Source organism: Macrosteles quadrilineatus, unplaced genomic scaffold, assembly GCF_028750875.1.
Source record: "Macrosteles quadrilineatus isolate MER2022 unplaced genomic scaffold, UCM_ALF_1.0 Scaffold_15__1_contigs__length_3749704, whole genome shotgun sequence".
In the NCBI taxonomy this organism is placed as follows: domain Eukaryota; kingdom Metazoa; phylum Arthropoda; class Insecta; order Hemiptera; family Cicadellidae; genus Macrosteles; species Macrosteles quadrilineatus.
This window is the reverse complement of record NW_026542608.1, coordinates 960,000-985,005: the sequence shown is the minus strand read 5'-3', so window position 1 is coordinate 985,005 and position 25,006 is coordinate 960,000. Positions and strand designations below refer to the sequence as shown.

The 25,006-nt window shown below is 34.5% G+C and overlaps 1 protein-coding gene across 3 annotated transcripts in view; it reads left to right on the top strand.

Moving 5' to 3' along the window:
• Positions 1 to 24,799, top strand: part of LOC129005063 (MAD2L1-binding protein-like) — a 40,501-nt gene extending 15,702 nt beyond the window's left edge. Inside the window, exons 2-4 of one of the 3 annotated variants that reach the window (XM_054433846.1) lie at positions 431 to 541; positions 17,130 to 17,305; positions 24,283 to 24,798. In XM_054433846.1, the coding sequence (XP_054289821.1) occupies positions 431 to 541; positions 17,130 to 17,305; positions 24,283 to 24,670 (675 nt within the window). In that variant the 3' untranslated portion in view covers positions 24,671 to 24,798. Of the gene's footprint in view, positions 1 to 430; positions 542 to 17,129; positions 17,306 to 22,478; positions 22,785 to 24,282 lie in introns of those variants that run through there. The other 2 variants (XM_054433848.1, XM_054433847.1) reach the window with 2 other exon arrangements.
• Positions 24,800 to 25,006: the final 207 nt, after the last annotated feature.

Below are 25,006 nucleotides of genomic sequence, written 5' to 3'. Positions count from 1 at the left end.
ACAATTTAAATTTATTTGCTTGGCCCACCAATTTTTAATTATCAACCGTCTATTACATATTAATTTTAACTTATTGTATTTGGCCTTTGGGGACCTCAAATAAAAACATAAAAGTAAATAAGTCCTGGGCTTAAGTCTTACCATGAAACCTACAGGTAATAACTTACTCCCTATATATAACCTATGGGAAATTTGCTAAAAGAATAGGCTACAGTATGTCTGAATCAAGATCAGTATGTTTTCAAGATGTAAAAAATGCAAATTGTTAAAAAAACTTATGGTACTAAAAAAATTATTTAAAACTTACTGTTCTAGGCCTAGCTCTAATTTTAAACATTTTCCCCTGGGAGGTCTGATGGGTGCTATTTCAAAGACCATCAACACACCTGTGAGTATTATATGAAATGTTGTTATTTATTTTCTGTTTCAGTTATCAAACACTCAAAAAGACTTTGGCACTTCCCATGGTATCACATTCTTGATGGAGAAACATTACAAAAAGGTTGAAGAGGCTTACAGAATTTTAGATAGCACTTTCAAAGTAAGCAATGCACATTACACATTCATGTTTCTTAGATAACGGCAACTGCATGCTGCATTAACAAATCTAATAACATTTTGAGCCCTTTTTTGCAGACGTTTTCATTTTGCCTAATAATTATGGTGTACAATACCTCGTCAAGTAACAGAGACAAGTCATTCAGAATCTCCCATGATGTGAATAAAGGTCAATCGTCCAGGTCAGAAGGACATAACAATGACTCAGCTCCTGTTGAAAGACGAGGGGAAAGGATTTGAAGAAAACCAAGTAATTTTGACTTGTGAAAGAGGGATGACAGTAGTAGTTAATATGTTAGTAACATATGGTAATTGTTCAACATATGTTTAGTGTTATTGTTTAATATTTTGATTGAGTTTTTTTTTGAATAGAAATACACAACCTTTCATGAAATAAATACAATTATTTAATAATTAATCTAATGACATGGTGCCGAAACCCACACAGAATAGAAATAAAAGGTATGACTTTAAGGAACATGACAATATCCATACAAACCATACAGAAGACAAGGATAATGTAATGATGGCTCCTTCTTGGAAGAAATGGAAGCAACAGTGGAACTGGTACTACAGAGCTTCTGGCCTTGATAGGAAATCAAATGCAGTACAGGTAGCATCAATTATGTCTAGTTTAGGCCCATTTGTTATAGATATATATTACAGTTTCGGTTTCATGGATGATGAAAATATTGAATTAGATGAAGTTGTTCAACGATTTGATAAGTTTTTTGTTGGTAAATCTAATGAAGTATTTGAGCGATTTTTGTTCAGCTAATTCACCCAATATTTAAATTTCTCAAGCTGCCACCCTAATAACACAAAGAGATCCATCCCCTACAGCCTGGCCTTAAGAGGGACTCGCCTGATTTCCGACCAAGAAAATAAAAACAAAAAACATACAATAATCAACTCTAGAAAGCGTTTGAAAACCGAGGCTACCCTAGAAACCTTGTAAAATCCCAAAGCAGCACAATCCAACAAAAACCCCAGAAAGGAGAAAAATATAAACAACCAAGACCAACACTTAAATTTAATAACCACCTACCAACCTGGCCTACAATCTCTGAACCATCTTCTAAAATCAGGCTTCAAAATTATACAATCTTCGAGACTACCCAAGAATCTTCTCCAAAAATCTCCATCCCTAGTTTACAGACAACCTCCAAATCTGAAAAATTTACTTGTATACATTCCAAACTACAGTACTAGATACTTCAGTACCCCCATCAGAAAAAACCTAACCACGGCCCTTACCCTTCTAATGAGAAAAGGTGCAAATCCTGCAACATTCACAAACCAGCAGAAACATTCTCCAGCTCTCTCCACAATAGACAATTCAAAATCAAAGGACACTTCACCTGCAACACAGAAAACCTGATTTACCAATTGGAATGCGCCCAATGCCCTGCCAAATACATTGGCCTAACAACAGAAACTTAAAGAAAAAGGATGAATGGACACCATCATGACATTAAAACCAAAAAGAAAACCCCATAGCACAACATGCCCTAACCCACAACCTCCAATTTGACAGTTTGCTACACCACAAAAGCTATGAAATCCTTACCATGAACACATACCCTATCTGAGTTACAGTGAAGTGGCAAAAAGTGTAACCAAAGAGCAGAGTAATAATGTGTGTGATATCGATGATGGTGTCGTTTCAGTGGAAAAATTATCCCAAATAGCCTTCCTAGACATCCCTCAATCTCAAACAGCCCATAAACACAGCCTACCTTTAAACTCCGACACTCCAAAAGTATACCAATAAAGTAAAAAATTGTAGCCTAAACCAGCAGCACACGATAAAATATCACAAAAATCACACATCTTAAAAATTTTTCACTTTATTATTCAACATCTACCGAGCAGAATAGAACCATTAGAAATTACTATTCAAGAAATTGACCCAGATATAATAGTACTATGTGAACACAAAATGAAAAGTCATGAATTGGAGCTTCTCACTATAACGGGATATAATATTAACACTTTTTATTCACGTAGTTTAAATGCTGGAGGTGGAGACATAATACTATCAAAAACAAATTTAAAGGCTAAAAATTTCAAAATTTAAAGTTTGAATTTACCGTGAATAATCCAGTACGGTATCCTAGCGCATTTTATCTTGCATGAAATGGGGTAGTAGGTTTCTTTTTTTATGTTGTTTGTAATAGTACTGAATGGCTAAATCCAAATTTTCAACCTCGGCTACCTTCCGGATCACCTCCAAAAAGCTTAAAAATCAGCGGAATTTCGCACTATTTTTACGTTTGTCCGATTTTGACCCTGAAGCATCACTTTTTCATAAAGAACAACCTTAACCATTTTTAAAGTACATTAAATTTGGAACAGTTCTGCTTTGTTTAACTTATAATAATTAGTTTACTAGGCCAAATTCTGTTACTTTTGTTTGAATATAAATATTTATACTTTTATTTTAGAGCATGGATAAAGATTCTGCTGGACCACTAACAGACAAACAAACTTGTGTAAATAACCCAAGAAGGCAACAGGACAAAGAAAAGTAAAAGGCACGCTCCTGCTAAGAAAAAAAACAATAATATTTCTAAAGGCACGCTCCTGCTAAGAAAAAAAAAACAATAATAATAAAAAGTCATTGCAAAAGAAAATTCTTCTGTGTGCAGATAGTCATGGCCGTAACTTAGCTTTTCACTTAAATAAGTCCTCTAGATCTGTTGATGCAGTTGGTTTTGTGAGACCAGGAGGTTTGGCAAAACAAATATTAAATGTGGAAAATATTGATGTAGAAAAACTACAAGCTGAAGATGTCCTCATAATTGCTTGTGGTTCGAATGACGTAGCACAGAATGAAGCAAAAGAAGCAATCAACTCAATTGAAAGTATTTTGCATAAATACAATGGATTTAAAATAATTTTGGTTGACTTGCCTACGAGACATGATTTGCCTAGTTGGTCTTGTGTGAATCAAGAAATAAAAAAGACAAACACATCTTTAGAAGCCTTAAGTCATCGTTTTACAAATGTATGCCTTGTCAAGTCAAGCAGTGCAGATAGAGCCTTGCACACAAGGCATGGCATGCATCTGAATGAGGCAGGGAAGAAATGGCTTGTGAACAGAATCTGTGAGAAACTGGCTGGATCAAATGAGCAAACACCACAGTCTTCCCTTATCTCTGACACCAACCAGAAGTCAGAGTCGCAAACCTCCTTCAGAGAACGAGAAGATCTGGGAGAATCCAAAAAACAGTCTCTATGCGAAGCTGCCGACTCCATCGCAGATACCTGTAGCCCCGACCCTACTCTAGTACCAGCGCTAAATGCAGTTCCGGTGGAGAAATCTTTGGGAAACTACCATCTCAGCCCCGCTGCCACGCCTCCATAACACAAGCTGTCTACCAGTCAGGAATTCCGGGATATTCGGGAAAAAGTCGGGGATTTTGAAAGGTCGGGAAAAGTCGTGAAAAAGTCATGAATTTCGGCCGAAAGTCGGGAATAATCTAACCTTTCAAAGTTAGGGATGAACAGGTTGCAAAACTTTAAAAAAATGTTCTGGATCTTATATTCCTGATCATTGGGACGAGATTACATTTGAGGGGTGTGGGATGAATCGAAAATGCATTGGAATTCCAATTCGATTCAGTGATGATCAAAATAACGATTTGAATCATGGGCATTCAGTATCCATATACGTTATTGAATCCGTATCCAAAAACGTTTTTGAATCCGCATTTATACGTTATGGAATCAGTATCTATATACGCTATTAAATCAGTATCCATATATGTTTTTGAATCAGTATCCATACGTTATTGAATCCGTATCCATACGATATTGAATCAGTATCTACATACGGTATTGAATCCGCATCCATATATGTTTTAAATCAGTATCCATACGTTATTGAATCAGTATCTATATACGTAGTTGACTGTTACATCGATACTGTTACTTTGACTATCAGTATCCATATAACTTATTGACATTATTCAAATAATTGACATTAATTATATAAGTTATTCACTGAGACATTGCTTCGCCATACAAGTTATTACCATCCAAGTACATGGCATACACTGAGACATTGCTTAGCCATATACGTTTTTAGAATTGGTATCCATACCTTATTGAATCAGTATCTATATACGTTATTGAATTAGTATCCAAATACGTTTTTGAATCAGTATCCATACGTTATTGAATCAGTATCCAAAAACGTTTTTGAATCAGCATCCATACGTTATGGAGTCAGTGTCTATATACGGTATTGAATCAGTATCCATAATTACGTTTTTGAATCAGTATCCATACACTTTTGAGTCAGTATCTATATACGTTATTGAATCAGTATCCAAATACGTTTTTGAATCAGAATCCGATACGTTATTGAATCAGTATCCATACGTTATTGAATAAGTATCCAAATACGTTTTTTAATCAGTATCCATATACATAGTTGACTGTTACATTGATACTGTTACTTTGACTATCAGTATCCATATAACTTATTGACATTAATTATATAAGTTATTCACTGAGACATTGCTTAGCCATACAGGTTATTGCCATCCAAGTACATGGCATACACTCATACTAAAACATTGCTTAGCCATACATGTTATTGCCATCCAAGTACATGGCATACACTCACACTGAGACATTGCTTCGCCATACAGGTTATTGCCATACAAGTTATTGCTATCCAAGTACATGGCATACACTGAGACATTGCTTCGCCATACATGTTATTGCCATCCAAGTACATGGCATACACTGAGACATTGCTTAGCCATACAGGTTATTGCCATCCAAGTACATGGCATACACTGAGACATTGCTTCGCCATACAGGTTATTGCCATCCAAGTACATGGCATACACTGATACATTGCTTCACCATACAGGCTATTGCCATCCAAGTACATGACATACACTGAGACATTGCTTTGCCATACAGGTTATTGCCATCCAAGTACATGGCATACACTGAGACATTGCTTAGCCATACAGGTTATTGCCATCCAAGTACATGGCATACACTGAGACATTGCTTCGCCATACAGGTTATTGCCATCCAAGTACATGGCATACACTGAGACATTGCTTCGCCATACAGGCTATTGCCATCCAAGTACATGGCATACACTGAGACATTGCTTAGCCATACAGGTTATTGCCATCCAAGTACATGGCATACACTGAGACATTGCTTCACCATACAGGTTATTGCCATCCAAGTACATGGCATACACTGAGACATTGCTTCACCATACAGGCTATTGCCATCCAAGTACATGGCATACACTGAGACATTGCTTCACCATACAGGTTATTGCCATCCAAGTACATGGCATACACTGAGACATTGCTTCACCATACAGGCTATTGCCATCCAAGTACATGGCATACACTGAGACATTGCTTCGCCATACAGGCTATTGCCATCCAAGTACATGGCATACACTGAGACATTGCTTCGCCATACAAGAAGTTATGTATACCTTGTAGTTCTGATCCTATCCTCTTATTTTATCAATGTAAACCAATTGAAAGATTCAGTATTTAAATCTTACAAAGGTTTTCATTTGTTTACACCAAAACATATTTTTATTTATAAAATCGATAAAATAAAATAGGTAACATGCTTAACAACATGATGCTGCATGTAAAAATTTTGAAATAGGCAAGAAGCTCACTGATATTTCTAGAAATACTGGTTCTTCTAATGTATGATTGAAAACAGATATTTCACTCCACTGACAAGTATGAATAGAAAAATTCCTTTGGCTTCGAATCGAGTTACATCAACATTTTTTGAAATCGAATTGTTGCTTTGAATTGAAATGTTTTGCTGCTTCACACACCCCTACATTTAATACGGGATTTTCTATTTTAGCGAATTTCCCTATAGGGAAGTATTTTAGCGAATTTCCCTATAGGGAAGTAGCTATTACCGTAGGTGGCATGGTAAGACCTAAGTGCGGGACTGATTTACTTTTTCATTTTGATGTCCCCAGAGGCCAAAAACACCATTCGTTCAAATTTATATATATATATATATATATATATATATATATAGATATATATATATATATAGATATATATATATATAGATATATATATATATAGATTTATATATATATATACACGGCCGCGCCCGGGAAGCCAGTCACATGAAATATACACTGGAAGTCAGTCAGTTGCACCCCCCAATATATTTCAAGACTATGATATATATATAATATATATTGGTAAATAATGTAAGCCTAGACATATCTGAACGTATATATCTCTTTTTTTCTTAAAAATACTAAAATATAATTACGTAAAAACTGCTATGCTAATGCAGTCACCGACGCATTTGCATGGGAAAGCCAGTCACGTAAAATTTGTGCTGCTAAGCCAGTCACTATATATTTTACCGCATACCACTGGAATCCAGTCACTGAAAATCCACCGGGTATCCCGTCACTGTCACTTCAGTCAATTTCACCCCTGCCCTTCTAATTTGTACTATTTATTTGTTCTGCAAGCTTGAAAATCCGCACCTCAAACAAACGGATTATGCTTCAGGCACTCTCATAACCAATCTTTCGCACTAAATGCCAATGTAATCTTTGGTTGTCTTAATGGTCGTCCTGCCAACTGTGGATACAAATATGTACCGAGCTAATTCGCAAGCGCAAGGTGGGAAGTTATTGCTTTATAGTAGCACAAGTAGGCCTATTGTCGAGTCCTTGGAGGCAAGCGGCCATCTTGGATAGTTTCATTAATAATAAATAGCTGCAAAACTTATCGTCCAAAAATATTTTTTCAAACACCTAAGTGTTTATAATTTAAATAGCTAGTATACTGTGGGATTAGAAATGTTCTTAGTAGTTTTGAGTTATTCTCCAAGGGCCACACAAAAAAGCAAAAAAAAAGCAAAAAAGCTGGGGTTCCAGGGGGGGGGAAGTTGCATAAAAGCTAACGGTCACGGTCATCTTGGACAAAGGCCAACTAATACGAAAACAATATCCTGTGTTGTGCGGGCCGTAGCACATAGATAGTTTTCCCGCCTCAAACAATCGAAGGTGGGTGGAACAAGAAAAAATTCTTGACTCTCTTGTGGCGAGAGGTAGGGGCGAGACTAACGGGTTCCATTGATGGGCTACCGACCGACCTGGGGTAGCGACTAGCGAGCCACTGGATGTTTGAAGTTTGAAGGTTCGGCCGGTTATTTCCAACTTATTGCTGGTTCTCGAGCTTACTGAGCTCGTTGAACAGTGAAATCTTACTTCCCTATTTTATATAGCCACAATCGAATTGATATTTACAAGAAAGAATGAAGATATAGACACAGTGATGTGTGGTTACTTAATCAAATTATGTTCCTTGATTGTTTATCCTTTTATAAGAGCCAATAATCAATCAACTTATATTTTCTTCATTTTTCGATTTATTATCTATATAAATTCAAGATGTGGCCCTGTACCTGGTTAACACATATATCGATTACTTTTAGCGTGTTTTAATTGAGTTACGCCCTATAGGATTACAAAGTTTCACAATGTTTACATTTTTGAAGAATGTAGATAACAGAATGTTAAATGAAGTCAGCTGTAAATGCAGTGCTTTGATTTTACGGTCCAAAAGGTAGAAACAATTCGAATTGTGAAACTTTTAATTTTTTCTACGATCCTGTTAATTGGAGATTGTGACTTTCTTAATTTAAGGAAGTAAACGTATTAACATGACGTGTTTGGAGTGGGATTTGAAATATGTGACGTGTATCAAACTTTTTCTCTTCAAAATACTCTCCGAAGTAAAACACGGGTACGGCAGCTAGGTTTAGTAGCCTATAATTCAAAATTTTTTATGATTAAAATTGTCCTCCAATGTTTTGAAACGATTTTCCGATCAAGTTGTTTAATGAATAAATAATTGTTTTGCCAAATTATGTTTCGAAACCAGGAACTAAAAATAGATCAGGAAATAAATATTTTAGTTCAGAAAACAAAGCCAATCAAATAGGCCTACGTACTTTTTAAATAAAAACACTGGCCGGATGGTTTTTTGGTTTGTAACTTTGTTCTTTATTTACTTCAATAAATTTCTAATGAAAATCACCACAGGTACTAACTAATCTATATAAATAAAATTAGAGTTTTGTCTGTACATTGCTCAGAAACATCAATTTTTAGGTTATTTTTACCTTTTATACATTCAAGAATTCGAAACAAGTCTCATCTCAATTACTCCGTTATTATCTCAATCATCAATAATTATTATCTCAATTCCGTTGTTGTCTGTCTTCCGTCTGTCACGGCCCAAACCCATTTTACGCGGCCTTTTCCTGAAAAACGAGAGTAAAGATCCGAATCATTTTAATGTATTCACTGGATTGGCAAAAGTGTCTTAAGCTATTAAAATATGGCCTCACTACTTTGTAAAAAAAGTTACGGACGTTTAAAAACCCAATTTTGTGCGATTTTTGTCAAGTTTTCTCACAATGTTTATCACATAATCATCTATGAAATAGCGAACAGCTGTTCGGAATAAGATTATTTTTCTCTAGCTGTCACTGATATGTTTACATTGAATGTTGTTTACAAATACCGCAATCATTTCCGATCTCGTTTCAAAAGAAAATCCAAACCAAGTTGGTTTAAAACCGTTTTTCCTTACATAACGGATTTAATTAAACGCGAGTGCAATAATGTGTAGGGTAACCGTAAATGAAAATAGAGCTTTTTTGTGTATACAATTTTTATTTAGTTTTGATAACCGGGGAAGAGACCTTGAATCAGTGTTCTATATGGCTGGGAAACTTACATTTTTTACGTACCCTAAGCGTTACCAATAGCTTAAATAAAAGGTTTCAACTCATTGACGTCACTTCAATGGTGGTTGTGTAAAGTGTAAAGTGACAACTGCAGTGGGTGATTGTAACAGAGGTTTACGGATTATGCTCAAATCGCTTTTCCAATGTGTCTTCTCAACGCTATGTGCTGCTCGCTGGACCATACAGCCAATAGACCAATTGCCCATATCTTGGGTTCGTAGGCCTAAAAAATTATTTACAAGTTGGTAGCGTATATTACTCAGTGTTCCATACGGACAGGACAAGAGCACCTTTGATAGTGAATTTTTCCACCTTAATGTTTAATGGCGAGGTTGAGGAATAGTATTTTAACTATATATCGTTTGGTTAGTTAGGTAAGGTTAACCTAACCTAACTAACCAAACGATATATCGAATTAAACAATAGAAAAATCGACATCATTCATTAGGTTGTTTGTGCCAACAGATATGGAATATTTACCCCTCATAGATCTATTACGCATTTTTTTTACTTGAAACTGTCAGATACTGTATTTGTTTACATATAATAGTTTGGCCAGCATATCTGAAAATATGCAAACCAACTGCTTTTCTTTATTTAGGAAGGTTTCAACTGACCACTATAAGATCCCAGAGGGTAGAACGGGCAGACAGATAGTAATTAATATTTAATTAATACATCTTATCTTACTAATATTATAAATGTGAAAGTTTGTGTGTTTGTTTGTTTGAAGTTCAATCACGCATTAACAACTCGGTCGGATTGAGCTGGAATTCGGTAAAATGATAGCTCACGTTCAAGATTAACATAATAGACATACTCTTATCTCAAAGATCCCTCTAGTGGCTCTGGAAATTACCATGTTAACCTTATCAGTATTCATATTTGAAATGAATTAAAGAATTTTACCTGCTGTTTCAATTACACAAGTTGGTTCTATGATATTCAATAGCATTAAGGATTTATAGGGTTTACCAATAGGGTGCAGCACTATTTTTTTTTCATTTACGACGACAGCTTATTTGAACCAAGCCGCAACAAAACCCTTTGATACACCACAATTGGAAGTGACAAAAATAGGATTGTTTACAGTTATGCTTATGTTTTTGATTTATAAATAATTTGTCATAGGTAGCCTATTGTGCGAATCTTTGGGGATTTACTTTTTTCTGCTGTTTAGTGGTAGAACATTATTATGGATACGGTAGATGTTTTATACTATAGCATATGCCTACCGTAAATTTAAAAAAAACCAAATGTTCTCAATACGTGTCCTCCCCCGTTGCAATTTTTTTTACGATTTGAGGCCGTTTGCTGGTTACAATATTTAATTGTTTTGTCCCATGACCGAAATGTAAAAACATGACATTGCTATTCCACACGTCAAATTTTCGTGTCCTTTTTTGGACAAATACCAGATAGAGGGTTAACTATATAAAATTAAGTGTGATTTGAAATTTAAACAAAACTAGAGGACTCGTGCTGTTCCGCAGCTTTTAAATAACATATCATATCCTAGAAATAATCAAATTTTTGATACAACAGGACTGACGATAACGTTTTGACGTAGAAACCTAGGTCTCCACTAAAAGATATGCCTTTGATTTATGTCAAATTTATGATTTTTTATTGAGTAATACAGTATCTTGGACTTAGATGTTTCAAAAGATTAATAGTTAAAATAAAAGCCAAAGATTAGTAGCTCTAATTAATATAATTCACGGATTATTTTAAATCTAAATCACATAAAAAACATAAACAATACTGGAACTATTGGTTTTTAATCATAGAAAAACCTCATGAAGAATAAGTTTTATTTTGGTTATTCATCTTGTGTTTGCTTGAAACTCGTCTGATTTCACTAACTAATAGCTTAAACTAAAGCCGGTATTTCACTGAAGGTTCTTCTTAGACCAAAATATATAGGATTAGATAATTGTAACTGGTGAAATGCATCTTAAATCGAAGTAGAAATAAAAAAAATCAAATATATGTTTTTGGTGGAGTAATAGCCTACATTAGTATACCGATATTGTCCATAAATACGTAATAACGATAGTGTCGATACTTTATGTGAAATCTGTGCGAGCATTCCTCAAACATAAGACCTCAATCATGGAAATAGGTCCGGTAGAAGAGCCAAACGAACTCGGAAAATAAAAACCATTTTTTTTAAAATACATATATATGAGACTAGAGGTTATATGCTGCCCGCAGCATTGAAATAAATAGCATTAATAAATAAATAAATATAAATGTGCTGATGCTTGAGAAGCTTGATATGAAATCTTTGCGTGCATACCCTCAATTTGAGGCTTCAATCATGAAAATCGGTCGGGTGGAAGAGCCAAACGAACTAGGAAAAGAAAACCAAAACTCCCATAGGCACATGGGAGCAAATTTCGTTTACGTATAAACTGAGTGATACAATTCGCTAAAACATCCTATAGGCCAAACATATCTTGAAAAAAGTTATTTTCCATTATCTACCAACTATAGCAGGCAAGACAAGCTTTTAAATGTGATAAATTTTTTTATAAAGCTTGGTATCTCAAAAACTGAAAATGTTATTCAATTATTCAACTGACATAACAGTTGCAATAACATGATTTCACAATCAATACATTTTCTGCCTTTACTGCTGGCGAAGTTACTAAAACTGATCCAGTTTGCGGTTATTCCTTAATCATATTTGTATTTTTTCATCTACCTACTATTCTACATAATAAAACTATTTTTGTTATAATTCAAGTAATAAAACCAGGCCTAATTGTAAGTTACATATAAACTGCACAATATTAATCACTACGCTACTAACAGTGAAATACCACCGCCAAAGCAAACCTGCAGAATAAGCGAATTTCCATTTTCGAGATTGTATTTACACTTAATTGTCTCATAAATTATTTACATTCATTCCCTATTTAAATAACATTAGTTTAATGAGTACTAAGGTTTGCTGCAACTGTAAGAGTTAAAAATCGGGTTTTTGATGGTTCGTTATTTTATTTCCAAAGTAGCGAGGCCATATTTTAATAGCCAAACACACTATAACCAATCAAGTGAATACAGAAAAAATATTTGAATCTTAATCGGTAATCTAGTTTTCTCGGAGTAGGCAGCGTAAATTTACATTTTGTCGGTACAGACATAATGACAGAAAGACAGACAGAAATTGAGATGAGACTCGTATGGGCCTTCTTATGCTATGAAACGTAAAAATAACCAAAAACTGCATGATTCTACGCAATGGACAGACAAAACTGTAATTTTATTTCTATAGAAGAAGACTGCTACTCTACTAGTCAAATTCGCACAGTTTCAAGCATTCAACACACGACAAGCTGGTCGGAGTCCGATACCATTGAATCACTGCAAGGGATGCGCGTAGAGGTAGAGGAACATTCAGATGACTTCTGAGAATTTCAACTTTCTCGTTTTGCAATGTGCCGTTATGCCTTACTTGGAAGAGGGGGATTTTTGGGCCACGAATGAGTTTGAATTTGTTTAGTTTTAAATAAATCCGACCTGAATATAATAGCAAATGCAAGTCCGCAGTTTGCGTTTTTGATCAGTAGCGTAATTAAAATTTACCAAAATAAAGTGTCTAAATCTAGTGTAACAAACCTAAATATTAGCTACTGGCTTTGATTAACGTCAATTAGTAATACTTAACGTTATTTAAGCCTATTGTATGTTTGATAACTGGCCTCCTGACTTTTATTTCAGTTACTAAGTACAATATTATTGTAAAACAATGCAATAATGTTATTTCATAAAATTTGTACCTGAGAAATTTAAAAATGGAAAATGCATTTCTCGTAAGTGTAAGAAAATCTTAAAGTGATACGATTTGTAATGATACGATCTTGAAACGAGCCATTCAGTATTCTTATTCAAAACACCAAACACCCCCCACTGGATCAAAATATACTCGCACGGCGCAACCCGGCACGGTGGGAAGCCTCTCTCGTATAATTTAAATTACGTACAAAAGCTCAAAATAAAAATAAAATGATTTAGAACATTTTACTCTTTAGATGCAGAATCCACTGTTTTTAAACTTACCTGAACAAAAAATAAAATAAAGTAGTAGCCAACAAAAAAAGTTCCGTAGAAATTGTTCATGTCACATTTCATAAAACATTTAAAAAATCGACTTTATTTGAATATTTAAAATGAAAAGTACCGGGGAACCGAGCCGTGGCTCGGTATGTTTATTTTGATTGTAAAAGCAATATAAAGGAAAATCGCACTTTCTTTATAACTAATTTCGGCTTTTATTGTTTAAGTTTCAGTGGAATTTTAATTTACTATGATGTAACTTTAAATGGACAATGCAATTTAATTTTATTTATTTTAATCTTACACATTTCTGTTATTGTAAATAAACCATACAAATGTTAAAAAATAAAAGAAGTATTTTTTTTTTAATTACTTTGCTATTGTAGGAATTAATATGCGATCACAGGAAGTAGCAATCAACTAAAAAAACATTAAAACAGCACAGTACAGTGTATATAAGGGGTGTGATTTATTTCTTGATACTAAATTAAGTCATTCTTCAAGAATAAGTAAAACTTCAGCATGGGCACACTCTCTAACGTACTATCATATGATGGATTAGCTGAAGGCAGATAAGTCCGATTCAAGCTTATATTGCTTACTATAAAGATTGTTGTAATACAATTAACTTTAACTAGTGGTCGTCCAGTGGTCGAAAACTCGACCAAAAATATGTAATGTACAGGTTTCAAATGATTTAGGCCTAAAAAATGTTTAGCTGTGTGAGTAACTAAGGATTTCTGGGAAATTTAAATATGATATTTAAATGTTTCTTACTCAGGAACAATGCCGTCTCGGGACACTCTGTATAAATGGACGTTAACGTGATTATAAATTTGCATTTTATATAGTCAAAATACAATAGGTATTGCGCAACCGTGATATGTTAATTTATTAACCTTGGTTCAGTAATAAAAACTACACCGTATGCAAACAAAACAAAATTTGCTTACTGTACAGCAATAAATCACGTAAAGAACAAAACAAAAGAAACTAGTAGAATACTGATACCGTAGTCATCATAGGCTACTACTACGTGATGTTACAGAACAGAAGTATGGGGATAAAAATCTTAAATAACTCATAAATCACCATAAAATCATAGTACTGTACTTAAGTCTTTCTGGTAATAACAACAGTGATAAAAATAAGATAAAGATAACAATGATGTAAAACCCCTCTTATAATTTCTCTTTGTTCTATTCTTTCTTTGGTTTCTTTCACAAAATGTTGTAGTGTTGTGAAAGCAGACAGGAGCAGACGATTGTCAGTATGAGTATGTCAGTGTCAGTCCAAGATTGTCAGTCTGTAGGTGCGAGCTTATAGCTTGACCTTGAAGCTACTGATCGATATTTCTCAGTTTTGACTCCATCTTATTTTTGCCAAATGAACTGTAATGTTTCAATAATTGGGAACCTACTGCACATAAAAATTACCGTAAATAGTTAAATATATAGTTCATATCGAAATATTAGACTGAAAAATACAATTTATAACACATTTTCTCGGGATTTGTGAGGTTATATAATATATAGGCATCATGTTGATCCGACCCCAGTTAAGCGAGGTTCTACCTACTTTATTTGCAAGTTTAAGTTACAAATAGAAAACCCCATCACATTATGGTTGGTATTCAATGACCGATGTATTATAAAAAATTAGTTAATTACTTATTTTGATATTAATCAGAAGCATTCATTACAGCTTGCAGCACTTATTGCTATATATAAATATCCAAGTTACTATTACTTTAAAAAAATAAAACACGCAATATTGTGGCCATTCAATGTTTGTAAACACAGTGTTAAAAATTTGACTCTACAGTAGGCCTACTACAGAATACCGGATGGTAAAGAATGTTATGTTTAAAGGAAATAAAATAAAAAATAGTTTAACCAACTTTACTATTTATTTCGGAAAACAATAGAAAGGAACCCCATAAGGATAGGTATGGGATTGAACTAAAATAATTTCAGGGAAACTTAAATAGTAAAGTCCACAATCTGTACATCGTTAGATAAAGAGAGAGAGAAAGAGATTTGATAAGGAATCTGAAAAGTAAACAAATAATCGTTTCTGGCGTTTGTCATATTGTATCTTCCCCCCCCCCCCGCCACGGACATTTGCACTCGTGACCACTTTTTGTTGCTTCCTTATCTTTCGTCCGTCCTAAAATAGAATTCCTGTAATAGTTTGATTGTAAAATTAAAATTATTATAAGAATCTTTTATCTTTCGAGTGAAATAACGTGGTTACTCTTATCAGATAGAATAATATCGTTGCCACATGTAGTAGTTCCTCCTTCGCGTACTCAATAGCGTGAAAAAAAAACAGTTCCTGTATCTCAAACAAGATGCTCGTATATTTCACGAGATAAAGAAAATCAGTATAATTCCCGATCTTTCCAGTCCATGGACACCCTGTAGATATAGTACGTCAATAAAGGAGAAATTAACTAAAGGTTCTGCTAAATGTGAAAATATTTCACTTTTATAATAAAAAATATAAAAAAAAACTTAGGCCCAAAATATGAGATGATGAACGGGTAGGATCAAGATTCAACCATTTATAATTCATTAATATTCGACGTTCCTTATTAGAGGTGCATCATATTTATTTGGAATATGAACATTTTAAAAATCAACACGTAGTTAATCACTCAACATAAATAGTAACAAGGAGTAAACGAAGGTTACAGACCGCTGGGTGTTACCGCTAAAAAATAGGCGAGGAGGGTGCCATACTTGGCTACGCTACTCCACGATAGAACACACGTTGAGGCAGTCTCCGCCGCATTGGTATTGCAGTTACGCTTATCGACACAGGCAGCAGCACCGGTTAAGCTGTTTCCATATGTATAAAGTGCACGGGAAGCCATACCTGACTGGCTTATGGGAGAGCTGACTGGCTTTCGGGCGGGTGACTGCCACACCGAGTAAATTACCAGCGCGGTGACTGCCACTCCGGGTGGGTTCAAAAGTATATATATAGATTTATATATATATATATGTGTCCGTGAACACGATAACTTGAGTAATTTTTATCCGATTTTGATGAAATTTGGTTTGAAGGTGTAAGGCAGGATAAACTTGAATGAGTTCGCGAACCAGCATGATCGGACCATGGGAACGGGGTTTTACGGGGGGTTTTATGGGGTAAAAATGGGGTTTTCTAATTTTTGACCCTACAAACGAAAAATTTCCCAATTTCTCTTCAGACCTTCTTAAAGAGCTTAAAAAAACAAATAATTTAGTATATCAAAGTGTTTTTGTTCTATTATTAGTTACGGAGAAAATTCAAATAATTGTTATTTTAAAATTCCCATGTTATTCTTATGGGGAATATTGTAAAATGTTGTAGTCTGCTTGTTTATGGATATATTTTGATCAAACTTGGTAAATTTATTTATTTTATACTAAGTTATTAATATTTCTCTAAAAAACACACTTTTTTACCCTCCCTGTAGCAGCAAGCCTATGTACTCATTAAAATTAATGTTTATTAAATACATTTAATTGAAAATCAATTCAGGCAACTGGAAATTCGCTTAGTCGGCAGGTTTGCTGCGGCGGGGGTATTTTTGTTATATCATTGATTTAAATAAAAACTAGGTATTTGTGCCTTCAGAATAAAACAGATTGTGCCTTCAGTGCTTCCTACAATTATTGCAAATTAATACAAATCCTCTAATATTGCAGTGCATTGAACATGAATTGATGAAGTCCACTGACTGCTCTATTGATGAAATAGTTCTGCTTTTTGGAGCCACTCCCCTCAGCCCCAGAGATGTGTACCGGATAAAGATACCCCCGTTGACCTTTGGGCATTGTGAGAGCCAGCACGTGTGGAGAAAGCAAATAGCAAATTTGTTTAGGTAAGCATCTCGTTTACAGTTCTATCGACTTCATTTGTCATTTAACCTTTACCACTCGTGATTCTTACTCAAGGCTGTTGGGAATTAAGAAACACTAGAGAACCCGTGCATATAGTATGAAACATAACGCCGAGGAAAACGTTATGCTTAAATTCAAGTAATTCTAGTTACATCTTAGAGTTGTTTAAACACTTGTTAGAAACTAATTTTAAATACCCTGTCTCTATTTGCGTCGTCAAGATTCACCTTGGTTCAATTCGAGTTAACATGTTGCAACAAAGTTTTTCTAGAAATGAGAATTGAAGAAAACTGTTGCCTTACTGATAACCTGTGTTAAGTAATTTAAGTTGGGTCATTTTATTTCTTTGATTTAAGACATCCCCCTAATCAAACAAATTTTCTCCGTAGAGAATCCTGAAAAGTGGGGTGATATCAACCATTTCAGGTGCTCCATTTTTTACACACAAACTCTGGGTTACCAACTAGACAGCCATAATCATGTTGTTCAGTGGAGTTTCTCTTAATACCTGTCCCAAAGTTTTGAAAGTATGGATTCATTTGACGAAATAGGTTGGATAACTCTTGTAGCTATAAGATTTGGATAGCAATTTTCATTTTTTGTTTTTGAACAGCGTATATTATTTGCCTCTCCTGAATTATAAAAATAAACTTAACCGTTACTACTCGATTGTTGAATATATAAACAATAATTCCTTCGCTTATGTTTGGTCTAACATTGCCACTAAAACATTCAATAGCAAATGAATTTTTGAAACTTCTTATTTTTGACTTAAAATGTCTGGATTGTTTTGCTAAATTAAGTCTAAAAACTGTATAAGTGTGTCAGAAGTAAATATTTCTTATTTATTTGATCTGACATTAGGCAAGTTTACTTTACTACCGTGACAACACTTTAATGTGCTTCGTACATTTTTCACTTCCAAAGTAAGTTGCATAGTAATTTCATACGCATAAGATATCTTATTATTAATTGTCTCCTCCTCCCGTTTTCAATACTTCTTTGTTTCATATAGACCAGTGACACATTTGTGCGTCAAATCGTTTCTCACAGTAGACCACCGACACATATTTACGTCAGCTGGTCACATTGAAATAGACTAACAATGCACAGTTGCGTCGGCGTCCTATTGTTATTAATCAGCGTATTTCTTAGCAACGGTCTTTTTTAAAGCCCTGATCTCTTCGTATCGGTCCAGAGGGATATCTGCCACACATGTGAATGGTTATGAAAGGACACAAATAATGTGCCACAACAGTTTGAGTTTACTGGCCAAGTGAAATTAAACATAGAAACAGATCCGGTCGCCATATTTAGTTCTATTTTTTATGACGCCTCTCATAGACAAGATTGTGGTATGGGCTAACAAAAGAGCTGCGCAACATCTCGAGAGGGTTATGTAGACTTATGGGTAATGTAGACATCCCCACATAGAAAAACTATTGGTCGAAAGATCCACTGTATGAACACCCGATATTCGGCAGTACAATGGCTCGCAACAGATATGAGAGTCTTTTACAGTGTTTATGTTTTTATGATCAGGATACAGATCCCACCAACCACAAAATGCACAAAATTGATCACTATAAATTGGTGTAAAATACCTGCATTTATGCGATCTTGTGTTGTAGCTGAGTTGCTACCGGTTTCAACTCACATTGGAGTCATCTTCAGGCAGTTATAAGATGTCTTCTCGCTTCATTCGAAGGTCGTCAATGGATAATAAATAAATAAACAAAACAAACACGTACACGGACATAAAAAAGAACATGAGACTGTGATACTATTGTTATCCATTATGTTCTTAAATTTGGTGCTGAGGAATGAACCGTACTTCGCAGAGACATAGGTTTTCTTTTCTTTTGTTCCAGTTTTTTTATTTTTATGTTTAGAAATCAATTTGTCGATCAAGTTGCTTTGGAAACCATTAGAAACAGCTATATGTTTAATTGTATTAAGTTCTTCTGTGTAATCTATTGAATTCATTGGTACGGAGAGGAGTCTGTGGACGAAACTGTTGTAAGCTGCTAATTTTTGAGAGTATGGATGATGGGAATCTGAATGGATAGTCTGATCTGTACTAGTTGGTTTTCGATATATTTTAAATGTGAAGATATCATTATGTTTAGTTATTGTAAGGTCCAAAAAATTCAGGCAATTGTTGGTTTCCTCTTCTAATGTAAATTTAATGTTCTTATGTATGCTACACAAGTAATTGTTTAGCAAGGAGAGTTGCCTGCTATTACCGTTGAACAGAACAATGGTGTCGTCCACGTATCTATAGTAGAAGATTATCTTATCTTTGTACCGATTAGCTGAGGTAAACAAATGCTTGTTCTCAATGTGATTGAGGAATATTTCCGCCAAAATGCTGGATAATGGAGAACCCATTGCTAGCCCGTCTTTCTGATTGTAAAAATTATTTTCAAATTTAAAATAATTCTGTTTTAGTATGATTCTAATGAGTGCTATGAGCTCGTTGATTGCTTCAAGGGGTAGATTAGAATTCTTATGTAGATTTCGTTCCAATATTTCTATTGTTTCCTGGATTGGTACATTGGTATATAAGTTGACAATGTCAAAGGATGCAAGCTTCATATTACTTTTTACTGGTTGTGTCTTAATTTTGTTTACTAATTCCAAACTATTTTTGATGCTGTGGCTATTTTCTAATTTAATTTCTCTCCTGATTATTTTGTCCAGTTTTTTTGCTATCTTATATGCAGGTGATGGTATAAAATTGACCAGAGGTCTGATGGGTATATCAGGCTTATGTATTTTCGGAAGTCCTCTAAGAATAGGTGCTTGGGGGTTAGTTACCTTCAGGTTCAATATTTCGTTAGCTGTTAACAGATGTTTACTAATAGAGATGGCTTTGTTTATTTCCTTAGAATTTTTGGCTGTAGGGTCCTTATCTAAGAGTTCTATTGTATTGGTTTTACTCATAAAATCTTTTACTTTGTTCACATAGCTGTCGTGATACATTATTACAATGGAGTTGTCTTTATCGGCTTTAGTTATTAGGGCGTTATGTTCGGCAAGTTTGTTCTTTATGTTTGTCAAGGTGCGTTGCATAGGTTTGAATTTTAAATGCTGTTTCCGTGTGTTTGATTTAATTCTAAGAATGTTTTTTGCTCTGTTTCCTATTAAAATACGAGTGGAATCCCTTACTTCATCGGATTTTATACTTTTTATGGACGATTCAATGTCTAACAGTTCGTGAACAAGGTTTGACTTTTTATTGTTTGGTAAATTGAAATTCAATCCTTTATTTAGCAAAGCGATTTCATCATCTTCAAATGTTATTTTTGTTTGGTTCACGACTCTCTGAAAATAAATAAAATAATAAAAAAAATAATAATAAATAATAATATTAAATTAATAATTAAATTACATAAATTAATAATAATTATTATAATTAATTAAATTAATAATAATTAATAATTAAATAATAATATTAAATAAATAATAATAAATAATAATAAAATAATAAAATAAATTAAAAAACTGGAACAAAAGAAAAGAAAACCTATGTCTCTGCGAAGTACGGTTCATTCCTCAGCACCAAATTTAAAAACATAATGGATAACAATAGTATCACAGTCTCATTCAAAACTGACAATAAACTTGGATCTTTGCTAAAAAAACCGCCCCAGACACCTACAGCAACCTTCGAAAAAACTGGTGTGTACCAAATCAATTGTAGTGATTGTCCAAAATATTACATAGGCCAGACATCCCGATCTTTTAGTAAACGTTTTAAAGAACATCTACCGAAAAGGACTACAACTGCACAAACTTCGACCTTCGCAGAACACCTGGTTTCTCTCAACCACAATTACAATAGTATTGACAGTAATATGAAAATCCTACACCTATCGAACGACCGATTCAATAGAAACACATTGGAAGAATTCGAAATCTATAGGGCTGTTAAATTTGACAGCCAAAACATCATTAACGACAAGATTTCATTCCAATCGAATTACATATACGACACTGCTATTAAGATAATGGAGCTAGGGACAGTTGTGAATGGAACTATCAGCTGATCGGGAAATCCAGGCACGACGTCATCACTGTCCACGTTGATCCTGACCGGCAGTCTAGACATAACTTTTGCCCGATCACGTCGTGTCGTGTCCCGTAGGCCTACCGTTTTCAGTATTTTACAGCTTTAAATGTTCTTTTTTATGTCCGTGTACGTGTTTGTGTTTTGTTTATTTATTTATTATCCTTTGACGACCTTCGAATGAAGCGAGAAGACATCTTATAACTGCCTGAAGATGACTCCAATGTGAGTTGAAACCGGTAGCAACTCAGCTACAACACAAGATCGCATAAATGCAGGTATTTTACACCAATTTATAGTATTTAAATGCGATCAGGAGGCTAAAATTCAATATAATAAAATTGATCAGGTGCTAAATCGTGTTTTATAAAACTGTAACAAAGTTTACAGTCCTGGGAAATGCTTACCCCTTGATGAAGCGATGGTCTTGTTCCGCGGATGCCTATCCTTCCGTCAGTACATAAAGGACAAAGCCCACAAGTACGGAATAAAGCTTTGCCCTTCGTAGGTTTTTTAACACCTCACAATAACGTTCTGTGGTAATCGTGGTTCCATGAGGCAGGTAGTCAACCAGTAACACACCCTTTGAATCCCAAAAGACGGTTGCCATAACTTTTCCTGCAGATTGCACGACTTTTGCTTTTTTTGGTGCAGCCTCATCTTTTGCTTTCCACACCATGCTCTGTTTTTTTGTTTCGGGAGTCCAATGATGAATCCATGTTTCATCTCCGGTCACTATTCGGTCAAATAAACCATCCCCTTCATCATCGAAAAATTGCTGAAATTGCAATGCTGCATCAACTCTCTGCTCCTTGTGTTGTTCTGTGAGCAAGCGTGGAACCCATCTTGCGCTGACTTTTGAGAGGCTTAGATCTTCAGTAATTATTCGATGAAGTGAAGTACAGCTTATTTCAACATTTGGAGGCAGTTCAGTAAGGATGTCATCAAGTGTAAGGTGTAAGGCATATGATCAGTGTCAATGACCCTTCGGCAATGCTCGCAACCCATAGGCCTAGACATACCGTCATCACCGTACACACTACAAAGTTCTCGATGAATCTCAGTTGCATTTTTATTTTTAGCGGTCAAAAAATTAATGACAGCACGCATTTCACAATCGGCGGCAGGAACCAGTGGTAACTCCATGACAGCTAGCGCCTGACTGGCGTAGCGAGCCACGCCCAGCCTTGGGCACGTTGCAGTGCTGCCACAACACCCAGACGCTAATTCCCTGCTACTCCCAGACTCCACCCTCATACCGCACGGATTTTATAGAAAAGTGTAACTTACTTTTGGAACGACCCTCGTAAATTTAAAATTTGCATGTTATTCTTATGGAGAATAAGTCAACTGTTGTAGTTTGCTTGATAATGAACATATTTTGATCGAATTTGGAAAATACATTCATATCTTACTAAATAATTAAAATTTGAAAGAAAAAACACTTTTTACCCTCCCTATTGCAGCAAACCTAAGTACTCGTTAAACTAATTATATTTAAGTAAGGAATAAACGTGATATTTTTAAGGAGACATTTTAGTGTAAATCAAATCAAGCAAATAGAAATTCGCTTAGTCTGCAGGTTTGCTGCGGTGGAGGTATTAATATCTCTCCGTTGAAGTGTGCCGAGCAAGTGTACCTTTGAGAAAAAAAGAATTATTGCAATATCAAGTGTTATATCGGTTAATTTATAGTAGTTTACGCAACGATTGCGTTAAGTTAGTCTTTACGACACGAGTAGAAAATTTAAGGCACGAGTATTTAAGTGTCAATTTAAGTCTATTTAAGTGTGTTAATTTAAGTGTCGTAAAGACTATTAACGCGAGTTGCGTACACTACTTTACCTACGACCGTTTTTTAATTACTAACCATGTGGTTTTTAATTCCTAACAGTCACTACTCATAACTTCTAAGAGAGGTTATGTTTTCGTTTATTGTCATTGCCACTGAAAGTGATGTAATGACTTATTGTATAATCAGTTGATTTCATGTAATTACGTGTTTTTAACCAATACACAATTTTTAATATGCGCATGTTTGCTAAACAAACTCAAACTATCGTTGCACACGTTGTGATTTCTTTTTGGCTTTGTTAAATAATAAGTTACTTTTTTCAGGGAATACGTTCTGCTAGCAGCATTCTTACCATAAATACTGTACAGTATCAGATACAATTAGGAAAATATTGCATATTTTTTTGACAACTAAATAATATAGTGAAACAGTTAATTTACAGTTAGATCTCAGCATCGAATATGTGGTCCACAATGAGTGGTTAAGAGGTTTTAAAAATAAACCAGAAGCACATTTTCATTTATCAATTTAACCTTATTTTGTTTCGTCCATTTAATTAATTGGTGGTATGTAATTGCATACCTTTGTTTCGACTTTGGTGGCAAAAGATTAGCACAAACAGTTTGTGCTCTCTTTTCATCTCGTCAACTTCACTTTCATTAACTGACATTTTTAATCAGTTTAATCTACCTTTCTTTAACTTCCACCAACTTAGGTTACGAATACAAGTATCAACAGGAACAAGTCGGATTAACAGTTAAAATTGTCAACTGATCAGCTGATTAGTTGACGTTCAAAGCATTACAATTTTACTTCTTTTTTCTCAATCCTTGAACCTAATTGGTCCGTTACCGTGTTCTTATGAGAAAAACTATGCTGTTATAAAATGAAACTATGCTGTTATGAAATTAAACAGCTGTTAAGTAACACTTTTCAATTCTAAGAACTGAACTGATGACTACTTTAAAAAACGGTCGTAGGTAAAAGTGTTAATCCTTCAATATAGTTAGTTTCATTTCTGTTGTTTTTTGCCTCCTGATCACAAATTTATTGGGTTTTTACCTAAGTCTTTTTGTTTTGTTTTTTTTTCAGGGGGATTATAATTTCAGATGAGGTCAATGCAAACTTCCAGAAAAAAGTTGGTTTGACAAATATGTTTGTTTTTCTAAAAAAGAAAAACACAGAGACAGTTAGTTCAGAATGGCTTCTTCCTAAAGACCATTACAAATTATCTGATCGCTCCCAACAAGTGTGTTTCTCATTTACACCATCAACATCAAAACCATGCTCGTGTGTTGCTGACCTTGACAAACTAACACAGAACATGACAGCCCTCAGCATTAGTGATGAGTCAATGGCAAGTGACAAAATGGCTGATTATGTGTGGTACCAAACATCCAAGACACTTAAAGGGTTCAAAGACTGTAAATCAAAAGGGAAATCCATAGCAGATTTGTGGTATAAGCATAGATTTTTATGACCATCTGCATTTATTTAGAAAAAGTTACAATTGTCTAAGGATCAGCATGTTTCAGTTTTTTTTTTTTTTTTTTTTATATAATTTGTACTGTTAATAAAGATGTTAGTGTATGCATGATTTAATTAATGGTTTCCATTATTCTACACCAATAAAATTCTTTGGAAGATATTGACAAATGCTTCTAAACAACAAGACAGAGAGGTGTTAAACAGTAAAAAACATCAAGAACAAGATGCACAGTAGTAAAAGAGATTAGTGATTAGTGTGTGGGCAGAGGGTAGAAAAGCTGGCAGGTTTAGTTTAATGATAATGATAATTTATTTGCACATAACATAC